This window comes from Tripterygium wilfordii, chromosome 19 (genome assembly GCF_013401445.1).
Source record: "Tripterygium wilfordii isolate XIE 37 chromosome 19, ASM1340144v1, whole genome shotgun sequence".
Taxonomy (NCBI): Eukaryota; Viridiplantae; Streptophyta; class Magnoliopsida; order Celastrales; family Celastraceae; genus Tripterygium; species Tripterygium wilfordii.
The window spans coordinates 1,849,548-1,865,999 of NC_052250.1; the positions used below are offsets into that span (position 1 = coordinate 1,849,548).

General features: G+C 34.5%; 1 protein-coding gene across 1 annotated transcript; it reads left to right on the plus strand.

Annotated features, from left to right (window-relative positions):
- Positions 1-1,787: 1,787 nt before the first annotated feature.
- LOC119986185 (B3 domain-containing protein Os07g0679700-like) lies at positions 1,788-14,563 on the plus strand. The gene is made up of 9 exons (XM_038830743.1): positions 1,788-1,978; positions 9,355-9,436; positions 9,590-9,682; positions 11,235-11,298; positions 11,443-11,539; positions 12,256-12,355; positions 13,085-13,259; positions 13,659-13,726; positions 14,254-14,563. The coding sequence occupies exons 1-9, from the start codon at positions 1,788-1,790 to the stop codon at positions 14,257-14,259; spliced, it is 876 nt and encodes a 291-aa protein (XP_038686671.1). The 3' UTR covers positions 14,260-14,563.
- The last annotated feature ends 1,889 nt before the right edge of the window (positions 14,564-16,452 follow it).

Consider the following 16,452-nt stretch of genomic DNA (forward strand, 5'->3'; position numbering starts at 1 on the left):
ATTTGTAAGATTAGTTGTCACTTGTATTCATAAAAATCCACTATTTCTCATCTTTCAAAAAATCTGTATATACATTAATTGTCATATTCAAATTGAATTTTTTAAAAAAAGATTTATTTGCACATTCAATTACAAAATCGTTCAAAACCAATAATATAAATTGCTCTTTAATTACACTATAAATATGAAATATGTAAAGTTATATTTATATAATTTTATAAATATGTGTATTATAAAATTTTAAAAATATATTTTTTAATCTCATTTAAAAAAAAGAATAACAATTTTGGTATGAATACTTTTAACATTTTACTTTAATGTAAAATGAAATCAACACTAACCTCTTTATAGAACAACAATAAAAATGTAAAATATAATAGAATCAATAAAAACCAACAAATATATATTGAAGGGCTATAACTTTTGGCCAACTAAAGATGAAAAAATGACAATGAAATGTGATTAAAAATATCAAAAACTTAAAGAGGATTTAATAACAAAATTTAAAAATAGCACAGTTTATAACGGATAATTGGATGACTTCAATTATATTTGATACTATTTCTCATAAATAATTACTAAAAATAAAATTGACAATCAAAATAATTACTCTCTCCTATAAAAAAAAAGCTTGAGTAAAGAAATTGAAACAAAACATAAAATATGAAATGTAACATCTAAAAAATAATTTTGGTATGAAGACTTTTAACATTTTACTTTAATGTAAAATGGAATCAACACTAGCCTCTTTAGAGAACAACAATAAAAATGTAAAATATAATAGAATCAATAAAAACCAATAGAGATACATTGAAGGGCTATAACTTTTAGTTAACTAAAGACGAAAAACTGATAATGAAATGTGATTAAAAATATCAAAAACTCAAAGAGGATTTAATAAAAAAAATTTAAAAATAGTACAATCTGTAATGGATAATTGGATGACTTCAATTATATTTAATACAATTTCTCATAAATAATTACTAAAAATCAAATCGACAATCAAAATAATTACTCTCTCCTATAAAAAAACTTGAGTAAAGAAATTGAAACAAAACATAAAATATGAAATATAACATCTAAAAAATATGAGTTAAAAAAATCGCGCATCGCGTGGGATTTCGACTATTCTCTGTTGATTCTTAAAACTTAATGTGAGACATTTTTTATAATATTGTAATGCCAAACTCAAATCCTTAGATAAGACATTTTTAATTTAGCATATAACGCCATTTGTAACTTTCTATGTAAACTTTTATTGAGTGCATAAAATTTTGGATGTATTTGCATGAAACGGATAGACAACATTTGTAGCAAGGAGAATTAGGACTTTCTCTTATTCAATTAACCTCATTCTTGCTGTATTTTGTTTGTATATATATAGGAGGATTTGGACTTTCTCTCATTCAAACTTTTTCTTTTTTTGAAACAGAAGAGGGGGATTTGAACGTGACCAGGTAATGCACACCATCCAATTAACCTGATTCCTTGCTGTATTTTGTTTGCCATATATAGTTTTACCATAATGCAACCAAACCCACCAATTTCCATGATTCCCCGTTTCCTTAATTAATTGTTGCCACGCCACCGATCCAATCTCAATCACTTCAATCCAACGGTCCAACATAAGAAGGGTCCCACAAATGTTTTGACTGGGGGTTGGTGAAAGAAAATAGATATTACTCTTGCTGTGTCACATTTATTCACTGCTGGCTAGTCTTGTACTCTCAATTCCATCAAATAATTTCTTCAGGTACTTTTCTTTGTTATTTCTTGAGATTGTTCGAATGGCAGCTTATACTTCTGCTGGCGCTGGTGATGGCGGTGGTGGTTATTCGTCGACGTCTTCTTCTTCACCTAATAAGGCTATTAAACCAAAGCAACCACTATGTTTTACCTGTGAAAAAGAGGGCGGCGAGTTAAAGGCAGGGTGGCAACTAAGTTCTGGCCTGTTTGCAATGCTATGCACCTTTTGCTTGTAGGTTTTTTCCTTCTCTCCATCTCTCTATTTTTTCTTCTTGCATGTGTTTTGTTTGTTTATGGTGTTTTTGCTGGTTGTGATTGCAAGTTTATTTTTGTGAGATTGTGAGTATTGGTGTGTTTTTTGTGCATTAGTGGTTGTGATGTCCCATAACATTAATTTTGGTGGTCTTTTTTTTTATGTTTTGATTTGGGTTGTTAAAATATGGGTTTGAATCTTTTGATAGATATTTACACATAGGTTGGTTAGCGCTGGGAATGGAACGGGAACGGGAATTCAATCAATTCCTACGTTTGGTTGCTCAAGGAATTGCAACAGAAACTTTGTGTTCCAATGTTTGATATGTAAGAATTCATGGAGGAATGGAATAAGAATAATTGACAAATGACTATATTACCCCTTTAACAAAAGGAAACATCTCTATTGATTGGGATTTTGGTGCTTTGGACTTCTAGGTTTTAAGAGGATACCTAATTAAACTATTTGGATGATAGTCTAATGATGAATTTTTCTTGGGGTCAAATCATATGGATTTAGAAGATTCTGAGTTCAACTACTACTAGAAGCAATACTTTTGTGGCAACGAAATGAGTTTTGGCTTAGCTTAAACTTCTGTGTGGGCGGACCCGACACCTCAAGTTAGACCCATATCGAATGTTGAAAAAGCAAATTGTGCGAGACTTGAAGCCTTAACTTAGGTTCATTTCGGATGCTCAAAATGTGAGCTCATATAGTGTAGTCGGCGGTTAAAAAAGACCTAATTAATGTGCACAGAGTAAATTTTTTTGTTAGTAGCGATTTGGATTTTTTTAATGAATAATAATAAAGATGGTTCTAACAATATATATAGATCCACATCTGTCTAACAAATCATTTCTCTTTTTATTATTCATTAGTATATTTACAGATTATTCTTTTTACAAATCATTTCTCTTTTTAATTTATTTTTTTGAAAAAGAATTTAAAAGACAAATGTAAACATAATAAAAAAATTACTTAAAAGTCCAGTACACCATAGCCCAACAATGAAACAAGGCCCATGAATACATTAAACTAAGCCCATACTAAGCTACAAAATCCAACACGGCCCATAAACCCAACAAAGACAATAAGCCCAGTCCAAGCCCACATAATCCATCTCCTCTCTCCCTAAACATAACCCAGTAAAACTCTTCGTATAGAGAATTCACTTCATAGACTACCGTGGGAGTCTCTCATATACAAGACCGTGGGAGTCTCTCGTACACAAGACTCGACTGCCACGCTCTCACGAACAACCATCTACGAATGACATTGTGGAACAGTGGCTGTGTTGGTGAATCAGGTGAACTATCAACGCTCCATGTGAATGAGAGAGATCAAATAACGAAAGCGATAAAGAACTGGAAGAAAATCTAGGGTACTTTTCTTATCCTTGCAATTAGATTGAGAATGACATAATATCTTTTGTTTCTTGTTGATGGTTTGGTCTGCTTTTAGCTGGAAGGGAAGTTAAGTTGTATGTATTTTGAAATCAATTTGACATGAAAGCGTTGATGGTATGCAATGTGATACCAGTTTCTTGAATGCCCAATGTGATCTCAGCTTTGCTGTTGATGTTATGTTTGTTTGTTTGTTTTTGTGTGTGTGTTAATGTTATGCATAGAATCTGGGATTAGAGAAAGTACGAGGAAAGAGAGTTACTTGATTCTTCATAGAAGATGGTTCCGCGGTTGAAAAAAGTCGCGAAATTTGATAAACATATATTAAGGAACAAATAGTTATTATGCGGAGAGAAGTGGATGTATAAAATTGATGGGATAATGATTTGTGACCAGAAGGGAACTCACCTCCTTTCCCACGAGAAAGTTTTTTTTGGGGTTATTTTGATTCTTTCACATCTTCATATACTGAAATTCAATTGACCTATCACTGAGATATAATTGGAGATTCAATTCTTTTGTTGTTAATGGTGAAGCAAGAGAACGCCCATGAAATTTATTTCTGTTCAAAAAAAGTTTATTAAATCTACAGTTCCTTATATTTGCATGCCGAAATTTAATTGAATCAAGCTAAGGTATTATACTTCACATACTGTAATAAAAAATGAGCTGAATTATTTATAGCATGATATTCAGTGTAAAGTGAAACATTTCCTTTCCTTTCTTTCCATTGTTATGTAGCATTATTTCCATCTCTTGAACGGTTTTCTGTAGCTCTATTGAAATCTTTATGGTTCTGTTCCTTTTAAATGGAATCCCAAAGTTGATTCTTTATTCTCTACTTGAAGTTTATAGCCTTGAAAGAATTGGCAAGTACTTCTATGAAATTTATTCGATAGTATGCTATGCTTATGTTACATTTTGGAGCACTCGTCTCATTTTTGTTGTCATTATATCTTTTTCTAAAGTTGATGATGCTGACCTTATGAGTAGCGTTTCTAATTTGCATTGTTATTTTATATTGATTTTTGATTTTAATGTATTGTAATATGTTTTAGGATTGAAGAGACTTGTTGGGGATTAGATGTTGAAATTGATAACAAAGGTTGTGATAAATGTGATTAAGTTTTACTTTTAACGTCACATTTATTGGCAGCGAGGTTGCGCTTAACTGGCAGTTTATACTGCCACAAAATATGTTAAGATCACTGGTAACATCACTGGAGTGACGTTAGCCTCCTTTTAGATTTTTTTTGATGATGGCTAAAACTGCCTTTTTGGGATTGGTTCATTAATGCTGTCCTTTTCTGAAAAGAGCCAGCTTCTTAATTTTTTCTCTTTCTGGTATATGCGGCTACCCTTCTTGGCTTTTGGAGTGTTTTCTAGGAAAAAATGTTGCACATGATCAGAAAGAAGTTAGTGATGGAACACAATATTATGGTAGCTGAAACTGCGGAATCACCTTCTAAAGATCAATACCTTACTTACCGGGAGCAGCTCCGGTGGAACATTTTTGTGTACCCTGAAAACTACTTTCGTTGATGATGATTATTCGAAAATGGCTCCGGTGTATTGCCAGATATCTCTTCTAATTGGTGATTATTGATTAAGAAACCTGTACATGTAAGCATAAGAACACCTTGAGCTCTGGGGCTTAAAGGCAAGGGAGGTTCTCCGTCCCAGATCAGGAAGGAACAACATTCCTAATCTGACTTCTCTTTCGTTAAGTTATAGTACCATTTCCCTGCCACTCCACCTGTCTCATGTCCAAGGCAGGGATGGCTAGAGTAGCAAACTTGATTTGGAAAGAGTCTCCCTTTTTGAGTTGTATGAAGGGCGGTAATGGCGAAAAGTTGAATAGGGGTTAAGATGCAGCAAGGTGTTGACTGCAGACTAAAGTGTTCCTCCAACATCCTATATATTCTTTTTCTTGAGAGATTACAAGATTCACTAGAAATTGGAGTTGGACAAAATGTTTGCATTAACTATATGTTCTCTGTGATGAGACCTCTTCGGAATTTCAAGCTTGAAGTATTTGTTGCAGTTTGCTTCGTAATCTTATTTTTTGGAAATTCTATTGTGCTAGTGCATGTTTTGGCACAAATATATGGTCTAACACAAGAATCAATTTTGATTTATAATCTTTGGTACTTAAAAAGAATATTTTTCATGGACTCCTAGTTGTTTCCTGGTTTTGTCGCACTTGTCAATGGTCTAACGTAATTCTCTGAAATCCAATGAGTTTAATGAGCTTGTTGTGACTCTAAATTAAAAAAGTAATGCTGTTGAGCTGCAGGGTCACGACCTGGTCTAGATGTGTCTTAGTGCCTTTGGAAGCTCTCTTGTGTCTTCTAACCGAACTCTCCAGATCAATGCAAGGTCTTTCCATATGTTTCTCACTGTTAACCGAAAGAGAATTCCCTTAGTGCCTTCTTCAAGGATGTAGTGGCAATCCAAAAACCACCCATTAACTTGAAAGCAATTTCCCAAAACTTCCTAGATCACTTGCAATTTCAGAGGATTTGATTCACTAATTTTAACCTCTTTTGCATAAATTATCAATTGTCAGGGTCTTCCCTCAAGAAGATTTGCATTGGAAAAAGTAGTCCTAGGATGGGGTTTTGGTTTTCAAACTCCTCCCTCACAACCAGTCTTCCTGGGTCTTATAAGTCTTTCCAGAGCATCTTACGAAAGGATTTGATATTGAGCGTTGCTTTTTTGGAGTCCTTTCAAATGGCGCAATGCTTTTTTTATAGGATTTATATTGTACTGCTATAATAATGAGCGATGGAAAATTTAAGAAATGTCTATCTCTGGATCCTGGGAATTTCAATTTTATCTAATTTCTCAAGATCATCTTCCATTTTTTCTCAATGACCTAGTCTTTTACCTTAGTCCCTTTGTTTTGTTAAAGTAATTATATGAAGCTCCAAGAATTGGGTCTTCAAGTCAAAAATCAGAACTCTTTCCATACATCATCCCAAAAGTTAAAACCATCTACCGATGCCCATACCTTCCATTCCAATAATTTTGAATGAATTTCTTAAACCCTGTGAAGACGCTCTCGTTTGTTTAGTGATCCAACCCTTTTGATAAATATCATATTTAGCCATTATTCTCTATTCCTCAAAAGATGCGAGATTTCTCTAGAAGACCTTTGTAAGCATTTTCCCGTAGGTAGGTATTAAAAGTGATGAAAATTTGATTGCCACCACTCCTGTTTGTTTTGTTAGCTTCACCTTATTCAATCCATTTTCACCCTTACCCTCCCCAAAAGGAAAGAAATAGATTTTGCATGTTCATGAATCTTGAAGTGATGAAATAAGATTTGAGGGTGTACGTTTTTCATTGATTGGATTCCATACTGTAAAATCTTTTTGTTTAACACGTACGGATATGCCAATGTTTTAGATTGTAAGCAGAAGAAACTTTGTTTCTAAAGATTTTAAATGATAGATTAGCATTAAAGTTGGTGACAATTGGGATGAAGCTGTAAGCACGTAGAAGGATTAACTTGCAAGTGTACAATTTGATCAGTTTTTGCACCAGAAAACACCAAAATGTGGCATGTGAATAGAAGGCGAGTGATCTCAACCTTCCTTTCTCCTTTTCCAACATCAACCATTTAATAAACTCTCCACCGCTCTTTTAAAAATTTTCCCCAATACGTCAATTCCCGATATCAAGTGTAAAGAGGATAATAGATTTCCTTAGGGAAAGCCTCTAAAAAGAACGAAATAAGTTTTTTTCTCTCCATTTATAATGATACTGAAGAAGGAGATGAGATGCACTTCCTTATAAAAGCACGTCAATGACCAACAAAACCCTTCAAAAATGTTGAGAAGAAATCTCCAATTTATACGATCAAAGTCCCTTACCATGTCTAGTTTGTAAACCACAAGCTTCCTTTAGCTTAGACGTGATGATACACTAACTTATTGGCTATCCAAGAATTTTTCAAGGATTTGTCTCTCCTTTCCATAGCAATTTTGATAATGCCTAGGAATATTGCTCATTTATCGTTAGAGCCTTGAAGCCAAGATTTTAGCAATAAGCTTGTATGTGTCACTCATTAGCTTATAGGCTATCTATATCTTTGGTTTCGTTTGTTTCTTATGGATTAGAATTATGGAAGTTGTATTTTCAAGAGTTAACAAGTTTCCTTTTCGTACGAAACTCCCGGAAGACATTTGATACGTCTCTTTTGAAATTCTCTCAATCGTTCTCGAGAATTCTATCATAGGAAATTACTAGCAAAAGATAACAATTATTTCTTGACTATTCTATCATAATCTGGGTTCTCACTTGTTTCTTTTTCATTTAGCACTTCCCTTTTCAGTTAGATTTTTTTTTTCTTTTTCTTTAGTGCTATATTGGAATGACATAATGTAGTAGGTCCGAGTTAGTGAGCTTTAGGCTTTTAAGAACATTGTGTGGCTTTTAAAGAGATTCTGTCTCATAAAAAGGAACTATTGTTACACCAAAGAATCATTTATTTAGTGTGGAGGTGTGTTGAGTGCTTTCTTTGTTTCCACCTTTTTATTTAATATGCATATGGTATGGTGGAGATGCAATTATTTGTTATAGATTGAGAACCTCTATTACTATGTTGACTTAGCGTAAGGATTACATTTCTGAATTTGTTATGATCAACGTTGTCATTTGAACTCGGAAGAATTAGTTGTGGAGAACATACAAAATTACATATTGGAGCATAATTTTGCTTTCGATTTACCTCCCGTCTTGCTCACTTGCTGCCATCTCCTTGTATGATTACTCCACATGGCATGCACCAGATTAAGCTGGTCACCCGTGAGAAATCATTTTGACTTCTCCGGATAATAAGTTGTCTTAGTATGTTAGTTTGGGGTATATGGATGAGTGAACTGCAAATTAATCATCAAGATAGCTATGGTCAATAGCTTTTGACAAATGCAAATTCAGCAAAATCTTCTTGATTTGTTAGATAAATTCATTGATAAGCATTAAGAGTGGCGGTTCACTTAGTATATAAATCTTCTTGACCAGTGTTAAGAAGGAATTTTTGTCTCCAACATTATTGTTATGTTGGATGCACTTGATAGGATAGGATACAGGTTGATCCTCATCTGGAGAGTGCGTGTTAAAGGATAGGATACATGTTGTTACCATCTTCGCCCTTTTGAATGCCTCTTAGGCGTTTGTACGCGTATATAGATGTCCCCAAGATCTCGGCCTTTTTTTGCGTAGGCTGATCATAGTGGTTATTTTGTATAGTATTGGCTCTACATCCCAGCCAGCCAGGAGTCCCTTAATGTCCATTATACTTATTATTATTAATATTATTCTCATTTATGAATTCACAACCTTATATTGAAAAAAAGAAGAAGATTTATGTGTCTTCCGACATGCATGAAGATGCATTAGTTTTACTATATATGTTTTCTATTGTTCTCTCTATTTCCTTTTCTTTTGACTCCACTTTTGGCATGGGTAATGCCATAATGGCTCTAAGGGAGGGACGGGAATCATTTTTCTCTGCATAAATTTCTAAATGTATGCCTTTTTGCTTCAAACGGTGCATTCAATCAGTCAGAAACATGAATTTGTAGAGTAGCAGCCAATTTGCACATATTTTTCTTTATTGCAGCTAGCATTGTGTCGGTTTTGATATTTTTGTTGCGAGAGCTTATATTGAGTGATTATCCTAAGCACCAAATCCGTGGTTTAGTGGTAAAACGGTCCAATATTGTTGACAAAGGTTGATGTTTTGATGAATACTTTTTTGGTAGAAGTTAAGGCTGGTTATTGTTGTTTCATGCCATTTGGTATGCACTTCTAAAGTCTCCTCTTATTTTATCTGGTGCTTCTTACATAGGATTGTGCAGAAGCTTGAAAAAGAAAAATGTTTGAACTCATGTCCATCCTTCTCCATAGTTGCATGCTTAACTAATTTTGTTATTGCCATTACAGTTTGCATTATGAACATGGAACTTTCTGCACGTTTTACCATTCCAAGTATGAAGGTTGGAGAGACTGTCTTTGGTGCAAAAAGGTGAGCAAAAGCCAACTGTTTTCTACTTGCTTTTGACCATGCCGCTTATGTGTTTACTAGTGTTTCTCCCCTAGTATCATCCAGGGATAAGAATGTATATTCTTATTTCCAAGATATCTGTTGGAAGACATTAACGGCTGAATTTCCTTTCAGAAACTTCATTGTGGATGCATCGCATCGGCGCACTTATATTTATTGGCGGATGTTGGCGGCATTGAGTGCACAAACTGCATTGGGAATGAAATTGTATGAGTTATCAGCTATCTAACCCTTATCCTTTTCCGACGTTTGTGTCCTTATTTCTTCAATCTAATTATGATGCTAATACTTTTGACATGATATCTGCACTTGGATGTTTTAGCAGTTATGAATTCCGTCACCTTTTTCTTCTTTCTTTATTACGAACAGCGCCACATCTATATCTTATATGATATGTCAGCTGCCTGCTCATTGTGGCTCCTGCAGATTTTATGACTGATGTCTAATGGAGACTTTAATAAATTTGCAGACCCTAAACTCTTGTTATACAAACTTTGACCAACAATAAAACAAGCTTAAGTGGTTTCCAAAGATGTCAACTTATGCTAGTGATATTTTATATGATGATACTCTTGTCAAACTGCTTCTCTTTGGTGGTACCCTCAAAGTGATGTGTTGATGCCATATTGGTAAACACTATGACACATTGCACTACTGCATAGGTGAGAAAATTTGAGCTGGACAAAGACTACCAAAAGTTTCAGCAAATGGAAACTTTTAATAACATTAGCAAATGATGAAGAAGCAAGTTAGTAATGATTGAAAATGTGATGAAATAAAATGAATCAGAAGCAATTGAATGGCACCGTAGAAGTCCATGAATTAGGTCCTAATTGACTCTTTGCTGAACCACTGGCTGTACGTATTGGAAAGTTAGAAAAGACAGATATATAACGTGTGCCAAAAATAAGTTGGTAGATAGCTTATGTTTTCAACGAACAGTCAAATGTTGCAGTAATGCTTGAAATATCTCTGGATTGTGAAAATGCTGAAATGTAACATCTCAAAGTAGACATATGGGGATTGGGGACCCTGCCTTGGTAACATAATTTATGGATTGTCCAAAGAGTTGGAAATAGTGCATGGACATTATAGACATGCTGATGTATTTTAACTATATCGAGTACTTAATTTAATGTAGCCTTGTATTGGAATTATTCAATTTTTCTTCGGTGTTTTAGTATTGCAATAATTCTATTTTTCTTCGGTGTTTTAGTATTTAAATAGGCATATCAGTTAATATATCTGCACATGATTCTTTCTCATTCTAATTTCATTAATTTCTGTGGCTTCATTTAATATACCATTGGAATACTGTCATATCGATCTAAAGACATATTCTATCTTAGTTTGCTGTTTTAGCTTCCAAATATGCTTCTCTCATTTCATTTTTAGTTCTATTTATATATTTCTTTAGAGTCTTTATTGGTCCTAGTTAAAGGGTACATAATATGACAGACTAGCTAAAACACATCATCCAGCAATGCACAACTGCTTGGACCAGCAGCTGTGTGGCTGGAATCACAATCTCTTCTTGTCGTTACACATGTAATTGCTTACGGTAGTCAAATAATTAAATTCATGGGCATTTACCTAAAAGTGTATCAAGCCTGTGCAGCATTTAATTATATAATAATTTCTTACTTTAAAAATTCAAAGGAAAGTTTTTTGTTGGCTGCTACTAATGCATCACCTTACGATAAAAGTAATTAACATTTTGTGTTTTAAGGCTAGAGATTTATGCTTATATGCCTTCCAGGATGCATCAACTGATAAAAAGACCCCCCCGGAGCTTTCCACCAAATGTAAGAAACAAGTCACAGGCAAGTGCGCACTAGTCTAATTTGGATGGGAGGGTCAAAAAAGGGATAATGATTATTCTGTATGCCTTCTTATATCTGCGGACTTCATGTCCTGGGAAATGTCAACGTTTGTTTGGTTTTTCATTGTCCCTCTTCTTGTGATAGGTAATGCAATACCACTGCAGATTTGTGCTCCATCTCTTGCTCTACCCTCACCTCCTCGAGTGCAACAGCATCAGCTAGGCTCACAAATTACTAAGGAGTATCCTTCAATATTTAGTGTTAAGATTAGCTACTTTGCCATTCAACCCAATAAGTTAATTGTTGGGGCATTTCACATCATTTATACATATTCTAACATTTAGTTATAAAATTTTAGGCATTGCTTGAGAGTTTTGGAGTATGGGTTTTGGGGTCTTTTAAAGTATGTTTTGGTGCATTTTTAAGATAAAGTATTTGGTCCCAAACCCATACTTGGGAGTTAAATGAAAGTAAATGGAGGATTGAGTTCCAACCAATGCTTGGGAAGAGAGTAAGGAAAGGTTTTACGGGTTGGCGAAAAACCCTAAAAAGGGGGCAAAAGTTGAGGATTCACCAATTTGGTAGGTTGTAAACCAGCCTATGAAACCTACTCTCTATGGGTTTTCATGGGTTCTTATAACCCCCAAGACACTTAGAAAAAACTCTCAAGTATGGGTTGGAATATAAACCCTCATTTACTAAGCTACCAAAACCCAAATAGGAACCTCATCCAAGCAATGCATTAGCTTTTTGTGGTTTTACCAGAAGAGTTTCATATGCTTGTTGTTGCTAACAGTAAGAAAGCCCTATGAATTTTTTTCTCTAGTCTGTTTCTGACCTTTTTTAAATTTTTTATTTTTTATAATTATGCTTTTCAATTGATTGCGTTATCAATATCGAGAATAACCTCACAACACTGAACATGATACTATTTTTGAATCCTTGACTTTATTTAAGATCAAATTCTATTGTCAATTTTCTTTTCTCTAAAGTATTGACTGCCAGGGATGCTAATCCATTCCTTGGATGTCTTGTTATACCCAAGAGATGCGCTGAGGTAATGCCCTTCACTTCTTAGAACTTGATTTGGTGAAAAAGAAGATTCCTCATATTCTGTGTATTGGGTGAAAATAAAATTTGGTTATGTAGTTTTGATGTCCATGTATTAGCTGCAAGGACAATGCACAGGATGGAGGTTTGAAATTCAGTTGTTTAGTTTAGTTTTCTGTCCACATTACCACAGATACGACTTCCAATTTTGTCTAGTTGAAGAGGAAATGGGATAACTTGCATTTGTCCTCAGATGCAGAAATGTAGCATATGAATTATGTTTTCAGTCCCTAACATTAATTTATGTTCAATTTTTTAACCAAAAATAAAAATAAAAATAGAACATTCATGAAAGAATGCAGAAAAGATGTGGTTTGATGGAATATGTGGTGGTACATTATTGATCCTAATTTGTTAAAGTTATTTTGATGGCCACGGTAGGCTTTTTGTCTCAAACATTATCTTGTAAACTGGTTTTTGTTGCTTTGTCATAATTGATAATGTTTATTAGAAAATGGTGAGAGGCTGAGAGCTATAGCATGGCAAAACCCCGCTCAAAGAGGAGTCCTCTATTGAGCTTCTCTTTCGTTTAAATTGATATATATGTTTATATACCAATGCTATGGGCTGGCCAAGCTCGTATTAGTTACTTGCATGGCATACTGTATATAATCTTTGAACAATGTGAGTCAGAATTTGGATTCGCAGTGTTAATAGAAACTCACAATTATTCCAGATTTATTTCCCCAAGATTTCCGAGCCACAAGAAACTCCTATTAAATTTCTGGATAAAGAAAGAAAGGAGTGGGAGTTTCGCTACTGTTTTCGGCCCAACCGCGTCAGAGGGAATTATACTTTGGAGGGAACCGGATCTTTCTTGGTTTCAACTAATGCTCAACCCCATGATAGAGGTAACCCTACAAACGTCCATGGTAATTTTCTTCGCACAGGTTTGCGGTTAATGCATTCAGTTAGATTTGGAAATTGGAACTGGCATTTGAGTGACCCCGTGATCTCATAATTTATTCTAGCGTTATTCTTTCTTTCCTACTGATGGTGAAAAATAAAAGTGTTGAGAATAACTCTTACACTGCTACAAAATTTAAGTTCGTTCCTTATTCAAATGGTACTGATTCTCAGTTGCAATTTGTGTTAGTTACATACATTGAGTTTTTATTTTGCATACTCATGATCTTAATTTCATTTGACTACTATGAGTAATTTATCATCAAATACAATTTCTCGTGGATGACTGGAGCTAGTCATGACTTGTGGCTAACAATCTTTCTTTTGTTTTTTGCATTTTGTAGTGAAATTTTTCAGCGAAGTACCTGAAGGAAAGTTGATGATCACAGTTAGCAAATCTCCACCTTCTGAGGTATAGCCATCTTATCGATTCATTGATGAATGAATTGCCAATGTCCTAGGACTCTGTTGAATCACAAAGGATGTCTAGTTTGAGTCTGGATTGTGACCTGCAAGTCACTCAAGTCATGGATAGAGAAAATGGGTTCGATTGTTGAGGTACCGCATTAAGTAAGGCCAATGGTTGGCACAATTTTTTGAAAATCATACCACATTTATTCTGTCACAACAATTACATAACATATACGAATAGTATACGTTATACATAGGTTATACATGACCTAAAGACCTGACTTCGGTGACTGAATGTTGCTGCAGTATACTAGGTAACTAGATCAGCTAACTGTAATGATTCCACGTGATTGACTGAATTTCTTTCAAATTACTAAACTTTCTTTCCTATAACACTTTCTGACTTGTTCGTCAAGGAATTGCTATTAACTGAAGGTGCATATAATGCTGTCTGAAGAATGTATATATATATATGTATGTCACTGGAAATTGAAGTTATATTTCTCAACCTTATGCTGTCTTTTCCAGGAATGAACTCCATCTTCCGAAAGCCAGATTATACCATTGTGAGTCATGGATGCTATTTGTAGGGCTTGTAGACGACTCGTAGGAGACGACCGGTGTCCTTGAGTTAACAAGGCCTGCCTCCTTATTTTTCATGTATTTTATTTATAAATTACATCGCTATGAATTTGCTCTTTTTTTGGACAGTGTGTGAACTAAAGATGTTTTTCTATGGAGTTGATGTTACTTTTTTTGGTTTGATAATTATAGTCTTTTAAACAGAAAGGTGGATGTTAGTTTCTCATATTTTGTAAAATATTATCCGTTTTGGGTTAGTTGACATATAGATACATTGAGTCCACATGTCTTTATTTTTCTAGGCCGTCGTTTATGATACTTGAGCATGTTAAATGAGATATGCTTGGGCTATTTATATAAATCACATAGCTTGGTGTTCTCTAGGCGATGTGGGATTACAAATCTCTGACAAAACATCCATGTCAATTTATTCATGCATCATAGATTTTGCTTTTTAGCTGCAGTTTTGCTATTAATGCTTACAAGAATGTTAAATACTGTGAATATGATTTATTTTTTACAAACGTGGGTGTGGCAAATTGTCTAGCATATATGGGCCTATATTAATTAAGCCTCAATAAGATCACTATAAAAGAAGTGATGGCCCAACCCATCCAAACTCCAATTTGTTTTGCCTGTCTTGAAATTAAACATGTATATCTCAAAGCAAGATCAAAATATTGAATTCCATTTGTTTTGCTTAAAATAGGTTAAAATCTAGTCTCCAATGTAAAAACTGTTAAAAGCCCCCAGGAATTGGGCCCAGCCCAAACCAGCTATACACACGGGCTCAACTTTTTGTTGTCATTCGGCCCAGCTCGACATTTGCTAACCATTCTACTGTTCTAGATATTAAAACGCTGCCGTTTCTCCCGGTTGCCTAATTGAACGAAAGATCTCCCGCATCAGTGTGACTCGCAGCCACAGCTCACAGTCACAGACATCAACTATTTCTTCTCCATCTCTCTCAAAATGCATTCCACGAGTTTGGTTACAGGCTTACATCTCACTCTGTTAGTCATTGTGTTTACAGTCAGGATGGAAATTCGTGCTTGGTCGATTCGCCTATCTTATCTCTCATTCTCTCTATTTTTTCAGTATTTAATAGTGGAGCTCGATCGATCTCGTCAATGTTTGTGTCTGTACTTGAAAACATACGTTTCCAGTTAAAATTCTGAAGAAATGTTCGGAAACGGAGATTGCTGCGGAGATTTCTTGTTCGTTTCATGGATTAATGGTCATTATAGCAGATTTCGAGTTACTGCAGTTGCCAATTCCATCGCAGGTACTCACAATGTTTTTTCATAAAGAATAGTTTACTATTTTGAACTGCGATGAGTTTATTTCTAAGGTATTGCACAGATAGCTTGTTGCTTGTAGATGTACATTTCGAGGTTAAGTGAAATACTACGCCGTTTTTCTTGTGTCCATGTTTCGTTGATGGTGACAGACAGATCGATCAGTTTGTGTAACCAGTTCATTCTGATCAATTATAGGTTACAGTTTTAATGGCTCTACAGATTGTATTGTTTAAATTTATTATGGACTGTACCTTCTCAGTCTTAGTTCCCTTTTCAGTGTGCTCAACTCTTTTACTATAAGTGTTCATTTAGGGTTGTGTAAACAGGCTTTGAGTGTATCCTCCATATATATACTTTCTAATTGGTGATTTCCTCAAATGGCATAGAGATGTGAGGATAACGATCAAATTAAATATGTTGGCTTTCTATAGTAGCTGGGAAAAGGGTTATTGTTTTATTTATTATCCTCTGAACTCCTGGTTAATTTACTACTATGCCTTTTTCTTTTCTTTTTTGTATCTGCTTTTAAGTTGTAAATACTTTTTTTTTCCTGATGATGATGCTTTCAGTGGCTAATGTGGTTGCAATAGACACAAAAGGCTTATGACCTTTATGACAGTATTTAAATTCTCTTGGTTTTCATTTATTTTTTTCTTAGCAAAGTTGACATTTGAATATACGTGTAGAGCCTGCTTTCATTACTCAAATTATCTGCATGAACCAATAAGTTATTTTATTTTTACTTTTCTAATGCCTCCTCGTTTTAGAACAAGCACCTAACGAGAATATATGAGCATCCTCGTTCACATGCTCAGGATGCCAGCGGTTTTTTGTGACCGCTATC